Here is a 20606-nt window from a genome sequence, read left to right as displayed (position 1 = left end):
CTGGGATGTGGATCTGGGCTGGGCAGCAGGGAAACGCTTGGGGCAAGGCAAATCCTCACCATGCCCTGTGTTCCTCCTACTTGGCAATGGGGAATCAATTTTGGCCTTGCTTGTCCTACCTTATGGGACAGATTCCCCATCTTTTACTTCACTTACACACTTTGCTTAGGATCTTGTGGGATCTGGCATACCCAGAGCCCTGAAAGCTGGTGTAGGTTTTCAGGTGTTGCTCTAAGTCAGGCTCAGAGAGCTGCTCCTTGGCTGTGAGCCTTCAACAAACAGAAGGAAACCCCTCCTTGCATTTGTTCTGCAGTGTGAGCCCCCAAATGCCTTTGCTAAAGCAGCCTCCACACACACACAGGGAGATGAACAGAGGTGCCAGCAGCTGGCTTTGCCAGCACAGGTGAGAACCACCAGTGCTGGGGAGGCAGGGACAGCTGAAACCACACAAGTGTCAAAACTAAGTCAAGTGCAAGCCAGGGAGAGAGGAAGGCACTTCACCTCCCAGGAATAAACTCAGTTTCTCAGATTAGTGCACAGGCTGGGGGGAAATGGGCAGAACATGGGACATTTCTCTGAGGGCTTCATACCACTCCTGGTACTTGCCATAAAAAAGACTGTTTTTTTATCTTGAGGAAGCCATGGACAGTCATACCCATGGCCCACTGAAGTGAGCAGTGCACAGAGCTGCAGCATTCCTGATTCTGAGGGGTGCAAACTTCTCAAAAGACTGCATGTTTCAGCAGCACAGAGATTACCATGTCCTCTGCAAGATGCCAGACAAGATTTGTAGATGAGTCATAATCCAAATTTTTCAGCTGCATCCAGTCTGTTCTGCCTACGTTGGTCCTTAAAATTGAACAGTTTCATGCTCTCCTCTGCCAGTATCTCTCTTCATGCTCTTCCAGCAGCCACCTTTTCTCTGTTTTGTTATTCTGAGCTTCTTTTCTCTTCCATCAAAACCCAGTAGGGATGTCTCAAACATCAGTAGCAGCAGGTCTCTCTTGAAGAGCAGGAACTTCCTATTTTTCTACAAGCTTTCTTTGTGAAAATTGAATGTCTTTGGCTTTTATTTTTACATTAAAATATTTTTTAAAAGTTTGAATAGGAGACCAGATGGTTTTCAAGCTAACCTAAAGCACTGACCAATTCATCAACAAACCAAAAACAGCAATTGAAGGGATTCAGATGCAGACCTCTGATTTCTCCATCTCTCTCTTCATGGCAGCTTACTTCCCTTAAAATGGCAGTTAAGAGGCTTTGCACAGCAGCTAATTTAACTGTGTGGAACAGCATAAACACTGGCAAAGATTAAAAGCAACAACATGTGATTTACAATGAAGATCTTCCTTGTTCCCTGTACATCCTCAGCAGTATCTCCCTACATCTGTCAAACCTGTGCCCTTGTGGCTGTGACAGATCTGTGGGGTTAAGCAGTGTGAGCTGGCAGAGGGGCCATGATGTTACTGTCATTACTGACAGCACACTCAGGAGCACGCTGGCTTTTGCCAGCTGTAGCTGTGGCTAAACTAGCTGATATTACCATTCTCTATAGTTTTTGCCAGCAGGATGGTTTCATCTGGATTTTGATACACAAGAACCTGTGAGTTTGTTTGCTACTACAGAAATGATGCTGCATCCCCACCTCTTTTTTTCCCCTTAGCACCATTAACTTGAGTAATGCTGGGGGAGCTGCTGAAGGTCTGCTCCAATATTCTGTGTGCCCTCCAGCACTTGTACAACACCTCTGCCATAAAAGCAAGCAAGCAACACAAAGAGCAGGATCACCACAAAGCTAAATGTATTGGTTCCATGATGACTCAGGGACAGGAAACTAAACCCAGGCACTTCCAATATAAATCTATTTGCAAAGAGAAATTAAACCAAGTCCTAAGACTTTGGCCATAACTTGCAGCCAGCTGGGCCCCCTCCTGCTCTGACTGAAGGCAGCAGCCAAATTTCCATTGCCTTTGCTGGAAACACCTGCAGAGCACAGCAGCTGTGCCAATCTGCCAGGGGCAGCAAGGCAGGAATAGCAGCCCCATGTGGGACTGCAGCAGGGAATGTGACATGCAGGAACACAAACACCCACTCTGAGATCTGGCCACTGTGGACAGGGAGTGGGTGAGAGACTTGCAGCTGGGCTGGCAGGACATCAAATACCAAAACTGGTGTGAGCCCTGTGGCTGTACTGGAGCAACCACACTGATGGTGACCTTTGAGACCCCAACCACCCTTTCTGTCCTTCTCCCTTGCCCATCTGCTGTCATCTTTAACACATCTCTGGCACTCTGTGCTTCCTTGCTCACACCCACGCTGCAGAATGGCCTCCCCAGCCAGCAAACAACATCACTACAGCAAACTGCTCTTCAGTCCACAGGCCAGGGGCAGGGGGAAACATGCACAAAGACATTTATCTGCCTGGCAGAGGCAGTAAAGCAACAAAGAAGCCACCGAGCTGGGAGCCTTCTGAGAGAGAAACCTTAAGTGTCTGTGTGGGCTCATTGCTCTGTTGCTGACTGACATCAGCCTCTTTGGGCTCAGAGAGATCCATTTCATTTTAAAGGGAACTTTCCCCCAGGGATCTCATTAGCACCACCATGAAAGACAGAAAGGAAGGGAAGGTTGTTGGGGGAGGTAATGGTGAGGAGGTAAATAGGACAGAAGCACTGTCAGAGAGCATACCCAGAGCTGTATTTTCTCTTTCTCATGCACACACACACTTTTTTCTGTCAGAAAAACTCACTTGGCATTGCAGTAATGAACTGTGAGGTTATATGTCTGTAGGTAAAAACACAGAGCTAACAGGCACCCTGTGGAGACAAATATTCAAACAAAATCTTAACTTTCCCTCTGCAGGGCTGGAGCACACCATGCCAAGGTCATTCAAACATTCTGTTCTAGCCAACAGCACTGGACAGCAATGCTCACCCAGGGGCTGAATTTGGGCTGGACCACTGTTACCCTGGGGTAAGGATGCAGGCCAATTTAAAAGCCTGGTAGGTATAAATTATCATGTTTGATGTCCCAGCAACAAACACTGCATCAGTCAACACATCCCAGGCAGTTACACAGGTGCTCCTAAAGCAGTGCTGCCCTTCAGAGAGCAAGGTGTGGGTGAAACCCTCCATGGAGCAGCTGCTGCTGAAGGTGGTGCTTGGAGAACAATGTCTGTCCAAGAAATTTCACCTCTTTCTGGAGTGAAAGCAAAGCCTCCATGACACAAACAAAGCAGTGTCTTGCTCACTTCTCGTGTGACACATCAGGGCTACGTTCTGCCTGTGTTTGTTCCAAGAGGAACTGCAAGACATCATCTGAGAGTCCGGGTGTCCTCCTCCTGTTTTCCAACAAGACTTCTCCTTCAGCTGGCTTTGAGAAGCAAGCAGAGGGGGGGTGGTTTGGAAAGATCTTACATCCATCTCTGTTCAAGACCAGCTGTGCCATTTGCAGGCATCGTGACACGTATTTTGTCCCATCTTTTTGCTCCAGCTCTGAAATCTTCTGTGACAGACACCGTGAGGCAGCCTCGTAGGTTGGATCCTCTCTCTCTGGCTGCTTTCTGCAATACATTTTGTAGAAGCCATCCAGAGAGTCCCTGATGCTGGGATCTTCTGCACCATCATGTTCATGCATCCATGAGAGCACATCATTAGGTTCAGAGGGCTCACACAGCCCTGCTTTTAGGTAACAGCTCACGTTTGCTTCCTGAGGGCCTTCAGCAGAGCCAGCTGCAGGAGCTGCGGATGATGGATTGCTCTCTCCTGCAAGCAGAGGATCAATGAAACTCATTAGTCACCAGGTCATCCCTGTGGCAAAGCCTTTTTCTGTCCCCCTCCCACTGCAGTCTGGCACACAGGCTCTTTGCATGAGCAAACCAAGTGCTGCTCTGAACACAGCTGGGCTGCCCCGGGGCCTTCCTGCACAGGTTGGTGTAAGATGGGCTGATCTGGGCACCTCACAGTTGTCCCAGCCTTGACACTGCAGTGACCAGGCCTACTTGGTGGTACAGATCTCCTGGCTCCTCTCAGTTACACTTCCAAAGAGGTGGAAATTGGGCTCTGCTGCTCCTGGAGATGACAGCTGATCCACAAGGAAGTCTGGTTTGCAGCTGAGACACTTCTGCATCTGTTTCAGTTTTTTCCCCTCATCCCTGGGTCTAATCCTTATTTTTAATAGTTCTCAACTTTACTCCAGCACAATGTGCAGTCCTGACCTCCAGCTTTCAGCCAGATTCACAGCCTCCAAACCAGCACTGTTCTGGTGACTGCATGGAGTTTCAGAATGAGGACTCCAAAGGGGGACTCTGTGCTTCCCCATGAAATCCCACTTTTACAGCCTCGCTGCACTAAACGCTCTCCCTGCACCCTGATGGAATTTTTATGGATAAAAATCAATGCAAAGGCCAAGGATTTGTTCTTGCCTAGCTCTTCTCCTCCTTCCTTGCTGACCCACATCTCTGGATAACAGGGCTGTGGTTTTCTCTTGCTTCACAGCAATCAAGGGGATGCTTTGCACTAATTAACATAGCACAACAGGGACACTGGGCATTGACAAGACCAGGACAATCAGCCAGCTTCTAGGAGGAAGAAATTCCACAAAGAGACCTTGAACTGGGCCAGGCAGTGCCTCTGACTGCAATCTCATCTCCAAGCCCACTGCACCAGACCGTTTGCCAAGCACCTGAGTCACCGACAAGGAAATTTTCCAGGGCTCAGCCAGAGGTTGCACAGCCGTCATCTGCAAGTTACATAAGCAGGATGCAGGCAGTCAGAAAATAGCTTGGTCTTTTCTAATTCTGTGAGATGTGAAGCAGAGTGCAGTCCTTCATTCTGGTAGGAGACCATGTTCAAAGGGAGTCTCAGTGTGGTGGCAGAAGGCTGTTTTTCTCTCCTGGTACAGAGAGCCACCCTTCCCTTCCTAAGCAGGGGTTCATTAACGTGAAATTAAGCTGTCTGTGCAGACACACTGTACCTCATCTCTTTCTTCCTGTCCCTACTTCCCATCTTTGATCTTTCTTCCCAATTGCACTTCATCTCTGATTATGCAATTTTAAATAGAACTTTCCCTCCCCTTGCAGTGTCACTTCCAATGCAGTACAAAGAAAAGCTTGGTGGCCTTCTTTTAGCAGTGAGCTCTGGCATCAGCATAGCAGAACAGAGAATGGGTCCATTTTTCCTCAGTAACCCCTCAGCCCATGCCAGGTTAGAACTGAAGCCTCTTGCATCTCTGATAATTCAATCAAGTGGCAACGGGACTCCAGTGCCACTGGACTGTGGCAATTGCAGACCCCTGGGCTGTGTTGGCCTTTTGCTACCTCCTGCTCACAGCCACATTTTGTGACAGAGCAGCAGCTGCCTCCACTACACACACCAAGCCTCCATGACTCGGGAAAAGAAAAATTCTGTTGGTTTCATGTTTTCAGGGGAGACTTCAGCAATGCTGCTTTGCCTTTCTCCTACCATCTAAGTTTGGGTATTAGGAAAGATAACTCCACAGAAAGGGTTGCCAGGCACTGGAACAGGCTGCCCAGGGAAGTGGCTGAGTCACCAACTCTGGAGGTGTTTAAACAACATGTAGATGTGGCACTTGGGGACATGGTTCAGTGGTGGACTTGGCAGTGTGAGGTTTACGGTTGGACTCAATGTTTTTAAAGGTCTTTTCCAACTTCAGAGATTTACTGCTTTTTATTCCACAGTCAGTATGGCCCACAAAGCTGACATCCTTATGCTGAAGCACAACCCACCACAGAAGTGACCAGCAAGTGTCTCAGGGGTATATTCTGGAGTGTGATTAGTCAGAACACATTTCATCATCATTATTATTTTTGTGAGAACAGTTTTCTTTCAGTTACTGCTTCAGATTTGTGCATCTCTATTTCCCAACAGTAGGCCCTATCCTCCTAGTGGATTACTTTTCCAGCGAAGTCTTCTTAAGGCAAGATAGCCAACAGGGCTGGATGTCCCAGCCCTGGAGTGTTCAAAGCCAGGCTGGATAAGGCCTTGAGCAGCCTGATCTAGGGGGAGGTGTCCCTGTCCATGGCAGGGGTTGGGACTATATGGTTTTTAAGGTCCATTCCAACCCCTCAGCACTCTATGATTCTATGACACGAAAAGTTGGATGCAGAATTCCCAGAACCAATCTATACCTCACAAAGTGCAGCCTTTCCTCAGCTTTCCTGACAATTTCCCAATACATTCTCAAACTGTGTGCCAAGACTGATGTTTGAGAATACACCCCAACCTTTTCCTGCCTAAAAGTTACCAACTAAGGTAGACACCCTTCCTTGATACCCTCTAAAGAGCTGGTGCTGCTGTTGAAAGGTGCAAATCTCCTGAATGATTTATAAACCACAGGCAACAAGCACAGCAACAGGATGCCTGCAGGGTCTAGAAAGAGCCTCTCAGCTGGAGCACACACAGAGCACACAAGCACAGGTTGTTGGCCAGCAAACGTGCTGCTAAAGGCAAAGACAGCATTCAACTCATCAATCCCTTTGCCTCTCCATGCACATGCACCCCTCAGAAAATCTGGGATTCTCTCATAACACACAGCAGTGCTGCTTCAAAGCCCAGACCTTTCTGGCCATCTCTCAGCAGCAGGAAAATGTAGTTTTATAAATGCCTTTGTAAAATCCTTCCATGCAAACTTAACAATACAGCTGTCACAAACCCGTGTGTTGGCTTGACCCAACACCTACAGGGGTCAAGGCAAAGATGAGCAAGGCTGAAAACTCTCACTTCTCTGCCTGCAATAGGATTTCATCACTAGAGAATCTGGCTCATTATTTTTAGCTATTTTCACTCATTTTTACTACCAAGTATTAAAGGGGGAAAAAAAGCACCAATAGAAAAGCCCCAAAAAACTGAAACAGTCATTATTAATGTCTATTTCATTCTCACATGATGGATAATCATGAGTAAGAATGTATATTATTGTATATTATTTCATCTGTTCCTCCACTCCATGCTAATTGAAGTTCAGCATTTGCAACTAATTAGTAAAAGAGCTGGGGGCAGATAAAAGGATAGATGTTCTTGTGTTTATAAACCTGCTGATGAAAATTTAAAAGCTCCATCTGGTACAAGCACATAACCCTACTGCCTGAAGCACAAAACCAAATCCTGCTTTGAACCTGGGCCACTTTCAGTGAGGCAACAATGCAGCAATATTATTAGTTGCACTTACAGAAAATGTAGCTGTTTGAGTTTCTGTATAACTCTGTTCAAGCACAGTGAAGTTCTCACAGATTGCTTCATTTCTCTTATCCTACCAGCCTGTCAGGATCTACCTGGGGTGACTGCAATCATGCACAGGAAAGGGTCTGTGGTTGCCATGAAGTGCAGTAACAACAGAAAAGTAAACACAGATGCTGTCCCTGAGAGTTTCTCCAGCTCTCACCCTGCTCTTAGACAATCCCTCCTTGCCCTTCCATCAGACATGTCCATATGGCATGGGAAAGCTCAAGGAGAGGTGATCCTACTTGGACTAGAGCAGAACTGCCAACTGACCCAAACCTGTGCCTGTTCAGGGCTGCATCCATCTGCACAGGGGCTGAGAACAGGTCCCATGCTGCAGCTGAGCTCCCTACAGGTATGGAGCACTCGAGACACATGATGCATAGAAAAGCATCTTTTTGCTTTTTTTTTCTTTCCACCTGGCTCCTTTCCAGTGGGAGTGCATGTATCACCATGGGAGTGCAATTCCTCTCTGCTCAGGGAAGAAAGAAGAAATTTTAGGAGAATTTGGCAGGAGCTCTTTCTACCCCAATCTCACAAAGCACTTTAGCCTGCCAGTAATCACACACCTGAGTACTCAGAAATTGCAAATCTAGACATTTGAGGACCAAATTCTATTGCTCTTGCTTGCATTAAGAACATTTCCTCTGATTACAACAGTTAAATGTGCGAGCTGCTGATCCCATTCCTTTACATGAGCCGAAATATATTTGCACTATAGGATTTTTATTACCACATTTAAATTGCAATAGCACCAAAAAGACAAGTACCAAGAAAATAAGTATAAATACTGCACAAACACTTACCACATTGAGTAAATGACAGATCCTAATGCCTTTTGGTGTACAGGACTGAATAATTGTAGAGATTACAATATCTCTGCCTTGCAGAAAACAGCTGTTGACTTCTTGGGCAAAGGGAAAATGAAATTTCTGATGACATTATCATTCAAAAAGACTGTTATAAGCAAAGTAAATTTGTTCCTTGTGGGTATTTAAATTGTGAACTGAAAGTGAAAATAAGAATATAATAAGCCTTGCTACTTTGCTGTCTCCCTGGTGCCACACAAACCAGCTTTCTCCCTCTGTCATCTACAGTAGGCTGCAGCTCACAAGATGGGATCTGTGAGACTCTGCTTTACACATGACATAACCAGCTATATTCTTCATCTTCCAGCCCACAGGAGTGGCACATGTGGCTGTGTCTGACTCTGAGTGCTGGCCAAGAGCTCTGCTAATGCCAGCTGCTCTGACAGGAGACCTGGAGAAAGTGAAGGTGGGCAAAAGGCAGGAAAATGGGAGGAATTTGGGGATTGGAGCAGAAAAGAGAGACAGGTGACAGAGGAATAGCACTGGCTATGGCCCAGTACTGAGGCAGGCTCTCTGCTTTTTTTCTTCTTTCTGCTGCACATTTGTGGTGTGAAAAGTTGTGGGGGGGATTCAATTTGCGTGGAATGAGACGTAAGTGGTTATTTTAGGGAAGCATAAAAACTCTTCCCTTTCAGTCTAACCCCCTTAGGAATCTGAAATTCAAGAAAAATAAAAAGGCTAGCAAATAGTAAAGTGCTCTTGAAATGCAATATGCAGGCAGAGTGCATTCCCCTAGACACTCTTGGAAATGTCACAGTGGTATTAAACCCTGCCCTGCTCTGAGAGCTCACATCCGACGCCCGCTGCGCTGAGCTTTTAATACAGCTGGGAAACTCAGCTCAATGAAAGCTTTCACTGCTTAAACACACTGGATTTAATAAACCACAGGGAAAGTCAGCTACAAGATGAACTACAAATTAACACTCCTTATCTGCTGAAGGCCAAGAGATAAACACCACTGCCACCTCACAGATCTGTTCCTAAGCAACCAGGCCCCACAGGCCAGGGCAGGAGGTATGGGCAGAAGTAGCTCATAAACACCATCACTTCCAGCTGTGCCCCCAGAGCCTGAGGAGGATGACACATCCTCAGCCAGGCCTCAGAGCAATGGGCTCTGGATGTAACTTCACATCCAGGCTTTGGATGTAACTGTCTGTGAACAGCTGCTCTAAGTGCAACAGCACACAGGGTCACTGCAAAGATCACAGGTGTCTTTGCAATATAACACTGGGGTGCCTGAGATTTTATTTTCACAAGAAAGCTCCTTCCCTTGGAACTCAAAATCATTCTAAAAATACAAACAGAAAATTTAAGCACTCTTCAAATAGGCATACTTAGAGTGGTTTAATTTACATGATTCCCAAGCCAGTAAAAAAACCCTAAAGCCTCCTATTTGTCTCAAACACTGCTTAAGACCTAAGGTTAAAGAGTCAATTATTTAGGGTAAACCTTCTTTGAAATGTAAATAATATTTTTTTTCAAATTTACACGGCTGAAAACATGAACTGTGAGTTGGAGTTATTATCCAGCAGATGAGGGCATCAAGGGGCTTTATTAAACTGCAATTATCTGCTGCTTTCCCGTTACACACAAAGTCTTGGGACTCAGCCTGACTCACCACGTCTGTGCAACACTGCAGGCACCAATTTCCCAGAGGAAACTCTGATAAGGCTCCTTGAGCTAACTGCTCAGCTTCTAACCAGGCACTAGGAGAGCTCAGGAAGCGAGTGTGAGAACAGCAGAGTGCAGCTCAGGCGCACAGACATTGCTGTGCTGGAGCAGCCTCTCCTTTCCCAAACACTCAGTGGGCATTCCAGCTCTGACAGACAGGATCCAACACAAGCATCCCCAAGCCAAGCCCCTGCCTTCTCTGCTGGTGAAAATCAGAGCTCTCCACCCATGTCAAGTCCTTTATCACCACATCCACAGCACTGCTCTGCCCACAGGGAAGACTCACCACTTGAATCAGATTTGACTTCTGTCTTCCTGCAAGCAGGAGGATTTTTTCAGTAAAATGATGGATTTTTTCCTCTTTTGATCTATGACTTGCAGTACTGGTTTTTTAATACATGAAAGGCTCTAATTTAGCCCCAGATTGTATTTGTCTTTAGGCTCATCCTATTTCAGAATAAAAGTCTGGTGCTTGAAGCAAATGAGAAACAATCCTGCTACCCAATTTTCACTGTTTAAGATTTACAAAAATTTTATGGAGAAAATCTTGTTCTATGGTGACTGAAGAAGCTTTCTCACTTTAGTTACATTGCACAGATGAAGCAAATGATAGTTATTTCTGTTTATATTTTTTTCCAGCCAGAAATTGTCAATTCCAGTCTTGTCTAGTCTCTTTTTTCTCCCAGCTGATTCTGTAGAGTTAGCTCTTTCTGAACTGTTAGCTTTCTGACCCAAGAAGCATTTTCCTAAGGAACTCTATTTTACTAAGAGCAATGAAACTCCAGAACTCAGAAAAGGATTTTTCATGCCCACCTCTTCAGCCAAGAACTGAGAAAGACCCTTGGGACCCTGAGTCCTCCAAGGATACCTATCCTAGAGAGCAAGAGGGTCTGAAGACAACATTTTCCATGGTTTCTTAAGGTAAAAGAGAAGCAGGGAGAAATCCTTCCTGTTTCTGGCAAGGTTCACAAAGGAAAGATACTGAACTTTTAGACATTTTGCTGATGTGGTCATTCAGAACTGATGAAGTTGTGAGCTGAAATTAAAAGCAGATTTGAAAATCTGTCTGGATGAGAATTAGTAGCCATAGACAAGACTAGCAAAAAAAAAAAAAAAAAAAAAAAACCACCAAAAAACCAAACCTACCAACATGTGGGAGAGTTATTAAATCCCATTTTTCTGGGCTTTAACAAACCCTTTCATAGAGGCAAGAATGGGACCCAACAGGCAGGACAGTGAATGCTGTAAACACCATTTTGAGGATGGGGCTGACATAAAAAGAGGAAAACTGCCACTTATTGTGAAATATTCAGTAATGGCCAGTGGCAATGACAGGAAACAGCCCCAGACTACAAGTATTATTGAGGAAGTATGGCTCTGTTTGCAATCATTGAGAAGAAAACCCAGAGCAATATCCTTTCTTTAGATATGAAATACTTTGTCTCTCATTCAGTTACACATTTTCAGCAATCAAGAGCACCAATAATCTCCAGCTAATGCCTTTGGCAAGAATAAACAGACAGCTCTCACTGGAGATAAACTGCTCAAGTCCCACCATCAGTTTACAAAATTCTACCTTCTGCATCTCCTTGGAGAGTGATGTTTATGATAGTTTGCCTGGAAAAACAGGAAATGATGGTGCTCATACAGCTAAAACACAAGGGAAAGAGCCTGCCATGGCAGTGATCTTTAATAAGAAGAACAGACTAGAAGACTGACATCTTATATAAAATTTAGGAAAATATTTGCCTTGTTCACAGATTGTGTGAACTTGGAAAAGGAGATGGGGTGAGGGGTTGTTCAGTGCACTGTGCCTTCCCTTGCTGTTATAGCACTTGAAAGTCCAACTCATTAATCTCAACACCCACAAACACACAGAGAGGTTACACTGAAGAGATTCACAGGCATTTCAGCCCTGCACACGTGTGCACACCAGTGACTTGGGAATCACAGCCAGATATGCAGTTTCTTAACCAAGAAAATCCTGCAAAGCAAGGTATTTTTCAAGCATCCCTCTTGACTTGTAGGTGAAATTATACTACTTGTAAATTCTTTTGAGAACAAAAGAGTTATGACCTGTAATAATGTCATTGCTCATCTTCATGGGAAGTCCTGCACTTGGACACCTGAATCCTGAGGTGGAGTTGATGCCTGGGTATGATCTATTGTAAAACAGCTGCTGTGGGAAAGGGAAAACACTCCAAAATTGAAAAGTGGTAGAAAACAGAGTGAAATAAGGCAGAGGAAGGTGAAACTCAGTTAAATATAGCTTCCTCTCAACTTTTTACCCCTCCTACCTATAGACTTGTATGCCTCCTAGGTGCATTTGTGTGAATTTGTTCAACTTTGTACCAGCTTACAATTAGGTTCAGATCTCAGACTGGTGCATTGATTTTCAGGAGTGCTGAACACACAAATGCTCTTACCAAATTTAAAAGAAGCCATAGATATTTTAGCTCTGTGGAAAACACTGCCATCTAAGCTTTAATTCTTCAGGAGCAGAATCACTACAAGTTCTACAGTAGAAGAACAAGAGGGTACCTTGCAGTTATCAGATTTCAAGATCTTTCACTTTTGTCTAAGGCTAGAAGCATGAGTGTGGGAATACTGCAAGAAATGCTTACAGATGGACTGATTCCCTCTAGATGGGAGTGGAACAGCTCAATGTGTGCACTCTGTACCTCTTCAGATCAAAGGTCCTTACTTCCAGTCAGGATTGATCTTTCAGAAAGAACAAGAGAGGAACATTTGCAGAGATGGTTTCCTGAATTTACTTGCAGTAAGATGGCTTTGAAACCATGCTTCTAGTCTATGTCATGCTCCTGAAAATATGCTGCACATCAGACAAACACAAAAAGGCTTGCTCTTCTTTTAAAAGCAGGGATAGAAAAATAAATACAACAAAGAAATTATCTCAAAAAGCACAAGCAAATAGCAGGTACAAAGGCAAATACAACTACTGATATTCTGGTGGAAATCTGAAGGCAGAATAAACCATTTTCCCAGTCTCCCTGCAGGCCTGATGTGGCTGTGAGTACTGAACAGGCTGTGCAGAGATGTGCCAGCCTCCAGTGCCTTGGCACAGAAAAGAGCAGACCCACATCCTCTCCAGCCATGGGGGCTGTAAGCCCCAAACTGTGACATCTTTCTTCTTCTGCATTGCCAGTGGGGCCTTGTGCACCACACATTGATTAAAAATCAAAAAACAGACTCAAAAATGAGAATGGAATCAAGATACCAATCTCCATCTATCAGCTTTCCACAGGCTAATAAATTAAATAGCCTGACACTGAAAAAATCAGTGTCAGATACATCAAACAGTCATCAAGGAAATTTTCAAGAGACAAAACACAAACTGTACAGACTACAATGAAAAGCAAACAAGATATACAAGTTTAATAACCAGGGAGACATTTTCTCATCACTAGTCTGTGACATTTTGGCTTGCTACTTTAAAGGTATTTATTTAATAAATATTTGAGCCATCTAGTTTTGCTGCAGCATTACTAAAGATCAAGTAATGAACAGAAATTGGACTACAGCAATAGGCACATTTATAGACCATTCACAAATGCTGGAGGCTTGAGAACCACACAGGGGCTTTTGCCTAATTATCTACATGCTGTTGAGGGAATCACAGACAATCTCTTCCATCAGAACTAGCTTGAGACAAAATTGGGCTTTGAACAGAATTGTTTTGCCATTTAATCAACCAGCTTCCTGCAGGAATTGTCTGTGGCTAATAAACCAAGCACCTGAAAAGTTATAACCATTTCCAACTTCAGTTAAGAAGGATATTGGGAGTGAATCCTCAGGCCCCAGGGCTGCACACTCCTACCCAGCTTTTTCTAGGTGGTGCCATGGCTGTGATACTGTCTGTGCTTCTGCAGGGACTGAGAAAACCTCAAGTACAGAGCAGAAGGTCCTTGACAAGGAGTATGACTTTAGAAGCTATAAAGAAGAAAAAACACTGAGCAAGCAAGTCTCCATCCCCATCTTCTCACTCTGTCCTCAGCCAGTCACGAGGAAGGCTTGGCAATGCAGGCATCTCCCAGCTTGGCCCTCAAAGGGAAACAGCAAAGGTTTCAGTCACTCCAGACTTGTTTACATCCTTTTACCTGGCTCTGCAGCCTGTTAGTCCTGCTTTTTATGAAAGCTTCTTAGCCATGAGCAGATCTGGGGGCACCCAAACCTCTCAGTTCTGCCCCAAATCAAACATTTCACCCGAATTAATTGTGGATACAACTCTGGGTAAACTATGAAGGCAAGTGAAAGCTGAAATATTGTTTACAAAGCAAACAAAATAAACAAAAACATTGTCCATTCCATATTATTGTCACACAGCACCAGGATGGCTCTCCTAGGAGGCTGCACACACCTCAGGAAAGAGCCTGGGGCTGTGTGTGAAGCACTTGCATAGAGCTTTTTAGCAACTCCTTGAACTACTGACGAACTGTGGTTAGTGATAGTTACTGCAACCAAATACTTGTGAACAGAAAAACTAATTAATTCCTGCAAAATAAGGTGAGTAAAAGGACAGATACACCAGACCAAGTTAGGGCAACTCCACTGATCCTTAGTTAAATGAAACATTTTTCATCCACCTTACACCCTAAGATTGCCTAACTGAAAATACCCACTTCATTCAAAAATAATCATACAAGTAGCAAGGTAGGGAAAGAGAGGAAACTTTTAAGAACTTAACCCATCTGATATTTGCAGGTATAAATATGTTGATCATTTACAAATAGTAAAGAACTACTCTCCAACTATTTTTCAAGGTCATGTGGGAGTCTTTGTATGACTTTCACAGAGCAGGGAGATGAATGATGCTCGTGTTTGTTTAGAATTTGTTCCCTGAGTAGGGACTAGAGAGACTACAGAAGCAGATATGAGGAAACACCAGCAAGTTCAGAATTTGCAGTTTATTGATCAGACTCCCAAAACTGCACAGCTCCTTTTTCTCAATGTGAAGCAACCAGTGTAACTGGGGCATTTAGCAATTCCCATTGCTCTCCTGGCATCTGGATGAGAACACAGGTGCAACCACATTTTAAAATGTCAGTGAATTAATGATAGTGATTAGCACTCCTGGTAAACATTAATATAACCATAATTAATAGTATTAACCATATTAATATGGCCATTCACCTATTCAAATGAAAAAGCAAATATCTAACATAATGAATGCCTGAAAATTTACATTTTTATTGAATGATAAAATTGTGTAAGTATGATATGTGTATGATATAAAACAAATCCTTAACAGTGAAGGTAGATTCCATTTTTCAAATAAAAAGGAAAGTTTAGCAATTTACCACTGATACTCCTTACAGCTGTGTTCCAGCACAAGCTCAAGTCTCCTTGTTCATATTTGACACTGGTTGCTGTCACATATTTGACACTGTTGGGTGGGATTTGACAGCCCACATAATTTAGCAGATCACACCTTGGGATAATTTTCTTTTAACTTCTTTTAAATCCCAACAAGTTCAGGATCAGCTCAAGTATTTTGTTTTAAAAGGCCTAAAGAGTATGTAATTCAAACAGATTGGATTCTGTGATTGCGGCAAATACATCAGTTTTATTTCTAAATAAAATGGAATTCCGAAAGAAAGGCTTCAGTGAACATTTTCAGCTCAAGTTTTGGGATTTATCTTCAAAGGCTACTTAGAAGGGGTTTTTTTAGATCACATGTGGGCAATGTGAGGACATAAGTAGTTAATCTGTGTTCCATTGCCTTGACAACCTGCTACCTTAATCTCTTTCATTTCCTCACAAGCCAGCTGAAAGCCTCAGCACTTTTGCAAGAGGACACTTCTGCACAGAATATAGACACCTGAGCCTCTTAAAGAAGGTGTAGCTGCAATACAAGAGCGTGCCAGAAAATGCTCATACTCAAAAGTGATTTGGACTGGAACATTATTGAATTACAAAAAAGGTGTCTATGTGCATTTTCCAGTAATAAAACTAAGTCAAGAACAGCTGTCAGAAAATAAAATTGACACTCAGGAGATCCCTTCACCTTTAAGGTTTTAAAACCTCTATGTTTACAGCACAGGAATTTTTTATTCCCTCCACTCTACACACAAATCCACTTCCCAATTCCACATTATTCCACTTCCCCTTGGCCACGGTCACCGCTGAAGTTTAGTTGTGACTCTTAAGACAATGGAAAATATATCTGATGCTTCCTTGACCTGGAAAAATGTTTAATGCATTAAGGGCACGCACACAAAAAAAAAAAAAAAAATCGTGCCCTTGAGTAAGCAATTGAATCAGGATAAAATAAAGGTCCACTGAGAATTAAAATAAAACAAATATACCTGCCTGCCTGCACAGGGGCTTAGTGCCCTCTCTGCAGATACTGTCACTCTTTCTTTATAACAAAAAAATTGGAGGCCAGTCTGCAGCAGCACAGCTTTGACACAGTTCAGAGATTAAGGTATTCCCACAGAGGTGGAGACCAAAGGTATATTTTAGACAGATTTTGGCATTAGATCACAAGTGCTAAATCTCAAGCAGAGCACAAAGAGCAAAGTGAAGCCATCCTAAAGAATGCATGCAAGGTTAATCGTTGGGTGTGGTCTTGTCACTTCTTTTTTAAGTCTATTATCACCACCATGTCCAACAGAGTTTAAAACACTCTGGGGTTTATTTGAGGTTTGGAGCTTTTTTCCCCCCAATCTTTGGCTCAACACTTCGTGCTCCTGCCAAGCCATGAGGAAAAGAAGGCACAGGAAAAGTTGTTTAAATCTGCTCGTGGCCAACAAAACAGACATTACAGGCAGCAGAGTCAATCTGAAGGCAGCAAAGGATCTGTCCTGGTGGAGCAGGGGCTGTGCAAAGCAGGGAGAAAGGCATCATTTGCTGCCTTGCATTAGGTGCCAGTGCTGCTTTCTCACTGCCCATCTCACTGGGGTCCCTCTCCACCTACCTGCACCTGGTGCACACATCTCACTGCCTGTGAGTGATCAGTGCTTATTTTCTCAGCTATAGTAGAGAATTTTTCCTGATCTTGCAAAAAATTACATTAAAGGAAGCTTGAAATAAATACAAATACTGGCGTTTCTCATGATTGTACAAAGAGCCCTAAGCTTTTAAAGTGCAATTTACATGAAAGGAGACAAAAGGATTTTGAACTCTTTAGCAAAAACCATCACAAGGAAAAAAAGTGACTGAAAAGAAATTACATCCTGGCTACAAGTAAATTGTATTACAGACAGCTAGCTGTTCAACAGGAACACTTTGGACTGTGATACACATCAAAATAAATCTAATTACCCCTAAAAATCAGAGAATCTGTAGGTTTACCTAAAAACCAGGAAATGAGCTTTTAATTGTTTTCACTGCAGACACAAACAAGAGACATTGATTAACTTACTGGGCTCAAGAGAGGTAATTATTTTGCAGCAGATGCATCTGTAAGAGCAATTCTGTGACAGCTCCAGATTTAATCTGTCTTTGTTTTATGAAGAGCATCTGCACAAATTACTTTTTCCCTCAGATCTTAGGTTTTGAGGTGAACTCTGCTCAGACAGAATGCAAAAGTCAATTATAGCCCAGCATCAGGCTGATACTGATGCTAGAGACACATGCTACAGACTGAGTCTAATGAAAAGCCCCTAGCTGAAAACAGAATTTAATTTCCTTTAAAAAAAACCACAAACACTCCCCAGTTTTGTAAAAATATTATGAAAAAAGATTAACAGATTACTGAGCACATATGAAAGGGAGGATATTTGAAAAGTTTCAGGAAAGAAGCTAAGAAGTATTTTAATAAAATATTCTCTTACAGCTAATGTGCTATTTCATTCTGCAATATTAACCCAAGAGCAGAACATCTAGGTAACAATAATCTGAAATACTCTAAACCCACAGCCTTGAAAAAGCGTTCAGCAAGAGATGCCAACATCTCCATACTAACTTTCCCAATGTAATTTCTTAGATCACTGCTGACTAGAGCAAGGCATCAACTCTTCCAAGCATCCATCCCCACACCCCTCATCTACAGGGCACTTAGAGTCTGGAGCTCTGTGTGTGAGATGCAAAGCTGTGTTTTGTGTCAGGTACAAACAGGCAATGTGTGTATTTGTGAATGCAAAATGTGTGGACCCTGACAATGGGAGAGCTGTGAATTCTAATAATTACTGAGGAAGATAAAGCATGGAAAAAGGCCTTTGAACCTATCTGTTGTTTGCAATTAACCCTAGTAGATTTAGGAGCATTGGAATTAAGGTGTTAAAGATGTTGCTTTTTGCCTGCATTTAATCCATAAAAAGCTCTGCAATAATAACCTTTTGAAGTATAATTTTAGAATATTACTTGTATCATTGAAACTATAGCTTTGGAATATATATAAAGGAAATATGCTTATCTCACACCTTATTGAAGCAGAGAAAAACAGCTTGAGAAAGGAAGATGAACATCAACTCAAGGATTTATAGTTTCGACCAAGGGAAGCTGGACATCACTGTAATGAGATTTATAGTCTTTGCAATTAAAAGGTGGACACACATCTGGAGAGCTGGACTCCACCAGATGGGATTTGTCTTTCTTCTTTCAGAAACTGGACCATCACCACCTGGGGATACTCCTTTTGGGATACATCCTGAGAAAAAGTAAATCACAATAGTGTATAGAACTGTGACATAAAAATTTGGAATAGAAACTGCTGATGAGTAAAAATTGGGAATAGAAACTGCTGAAAAAAATGGATGAGTACCCCTATAAATACCTGTAACCATCAATTATGGGTGTGCAGTTGGAGGGAAAACTTCCCCCACTGTACCCAGTGCTGTATTGCTCATACTTTACCATATTAATTAATAAATTGATTGCTGCTTGAATATTGGTCTAGTCAAGCTTCTTATTCATAACATGTGGAGACAGAAAAAATGCCTCAGGTTTTATTTATTCTAATGAATCCCTGAAGGAACTTTATCCTCTACATCAAGTGGATGGGCCCTGAGCAGTAGGATTTCAGGAGCTATCCAGGGTATGAAGCCATACAAACTGCAGCTCCTTTGGATGCACATGCTCTCCCCAAGAGAGCTCTTTGTACCAAGGTACAGCTAAGGTGTACCAGGTGATTTACTGCACTGCCTTTGGCTTAGATTTTGCCTTTAAGCAGGACTTAACCTGCACCAGAGCACATTTTGAACAGTGACATGTTTTAAAGACTGCACTGAGCTTTGGGAATACTCACATGAATGTTAATGAGACCAGAGATGCTCACACAAACACTCACAGAGGGAGGACAAGGATGGTTTTGGGCAAAGTGTTATAGAAAAAGACAAACCAAGAGTTAAATCAGCACAGTCACTTCTGTCACTTCATTTGTCACTACAGCAAGAGCAATCAGAGATACTGTGGTGTCCTGAAGACAAGTAAAATCCACAGGAACACACTGGTCCCAGAAATAACTGTTTTCAAATTGGCAATCAACAGTGTTTTGCAAATGGAAAACCCCAGACACATTACCAGATGTAACAGCTTCCAAAACAGCAGCGAAGCCTGATTGTTTTCTCATGCAATAATCAAGAGAGGGAACCAGATTGCTGCAGCAGCTAATAACTTACTGGCTGAGAAAAGCTACAGAGGTCTGCTTGAGTGGTGAGGAGAAAGGAGGGCCCAGCTATTGCCTGGCAGGGCTTCAAACAGCTTGGAAGGTTCAAGTAAATGCCTTCACTGAGGCTGCTAAACCAAAGAAAGCCTCCTGTCTTCCCTCAAATTTGACCACCCCACTGTTTTGGGATCACTCTTCCCTTAGTACCTGCTCCAAGATCCCACAGGAACTGAGATGAGCAGGATCTTGAGGCACATAGAAGTATTTCTAAGGAGGCCAAATTTGGCTCTAGATCCAATAGTACATCCTGAAATAATGTGTTTATTTTCATGGCTTTGCTGCAAGAGCATCTGGCTCAGTTTGATCCCTACACACTCATTTAGCACCACTTTGGAAAGGCAAACTGGGGTTGTAGTCAATAGGTGAGAGACTCCTGGCAGATCCTCTCTGAAGGATTTCCTTCTGAAATCATATGAAGAAGTGGTTAAACTGGTTTGTTTGTTTACTTGACAGGAGGATCAAGAAAAGGGGAAATCGTCAGTATAACCCGAGAAAGCACAGGCCTCCACACTTCAACACACATTTAAGCACTGGCATTTAGAAACAGCACAGTGGCTTTGTTCTGTGATGATGGAGAAGATTTTGGCAAACACAAGATGTAACAAAGCAGGTTGTTTGACTGAAGTATTTAAACCAGCCACATACACTTTTTAAACACAAATTATTGCCTGAGAGATACCACCAGGTTTTCCATCCCCTCATTCCAACTCTTCAGCAGCTGTAGAGAAAGCAGTCAATTAATCCATAATCAAAGGTCCATCTACAAATATTTCATTGCCAGGTACTGTTAATAAAAGAGAAGTCCTGAAGAATTTACATGATTGACTGTTTTGTGCAGTGTGGGGGAATAGCACAGGCAAACCCAGCATTTTGTTTTGTGCATGAAGAATCTCATTTGCCAAGAACACACCATCACCCTCTTCCACCACATGGTCTAACTCACCCTGGGAGGTTTGCAGCTCACAGTTGATAAATATGGAGCATGATGCTTTCATTCTGAATATCACACCCAACTATCAATCTCATTTTTGCTTTAATCTTCTGCAAAAGAATGATTCTTCAAAATAAAAAAAATCCCAGCTAGAGTGACATCAGAAATAAATCGCTGTGTCCATTAACTGTCAGCAGGTTGCTGAAAGCTAATAGCAATAGGTGATTTCTTAACAATGCAAACATATTTCCATTTATATTCCAAGATTTCTG

The 20606-nt window shown here is 43.0% G+C and overlaps 1 protein-coding gene across 2 annotated transcripts in view; it reads right to left on the bottom strand.

Annotated features, from left to right (window-relative positions):
• Window positions 1–2830: 2830 nt before the first annotated feature.
• The window catches only part of SHLD1 (shieldin complex subunit 1), a 33817-nt gene continuing 16041 nt past the window's right edge, over window positions 2831–20606 (bottom strand). For both annotated transcript variants that reach the window (XM_058019484.1, XM_058019485.1), the window contains exon 4: window positions 2831–3761. In XM_058019484.1, the coding sequence (XP_057875467.1) occupies window positions 3244–3761 (518 nt within the window). In that variant the 3' untranslated portion in view covers window positions 2831–3243. The remainder of the gene's footprint in view (window positions 3762–20606) is intronic.

This window comes from Melospiza georgiana, chromosome 3 (genome assembly GCF_028018845.1).
Source record: "Melospiza georgiana isolate bMelGeo1 chromosome 3, bMelGeo1.pri, whole genome shotgun sequence".
NCBI lineage: Eukaryota > Metazoa > Chordata > Aves > Passeriformes > Passerellidae > Melospiza > Melospiza georgiana.
This window is presented reverse-complemented; position numbering and strand designations above follow the sequence as displayed.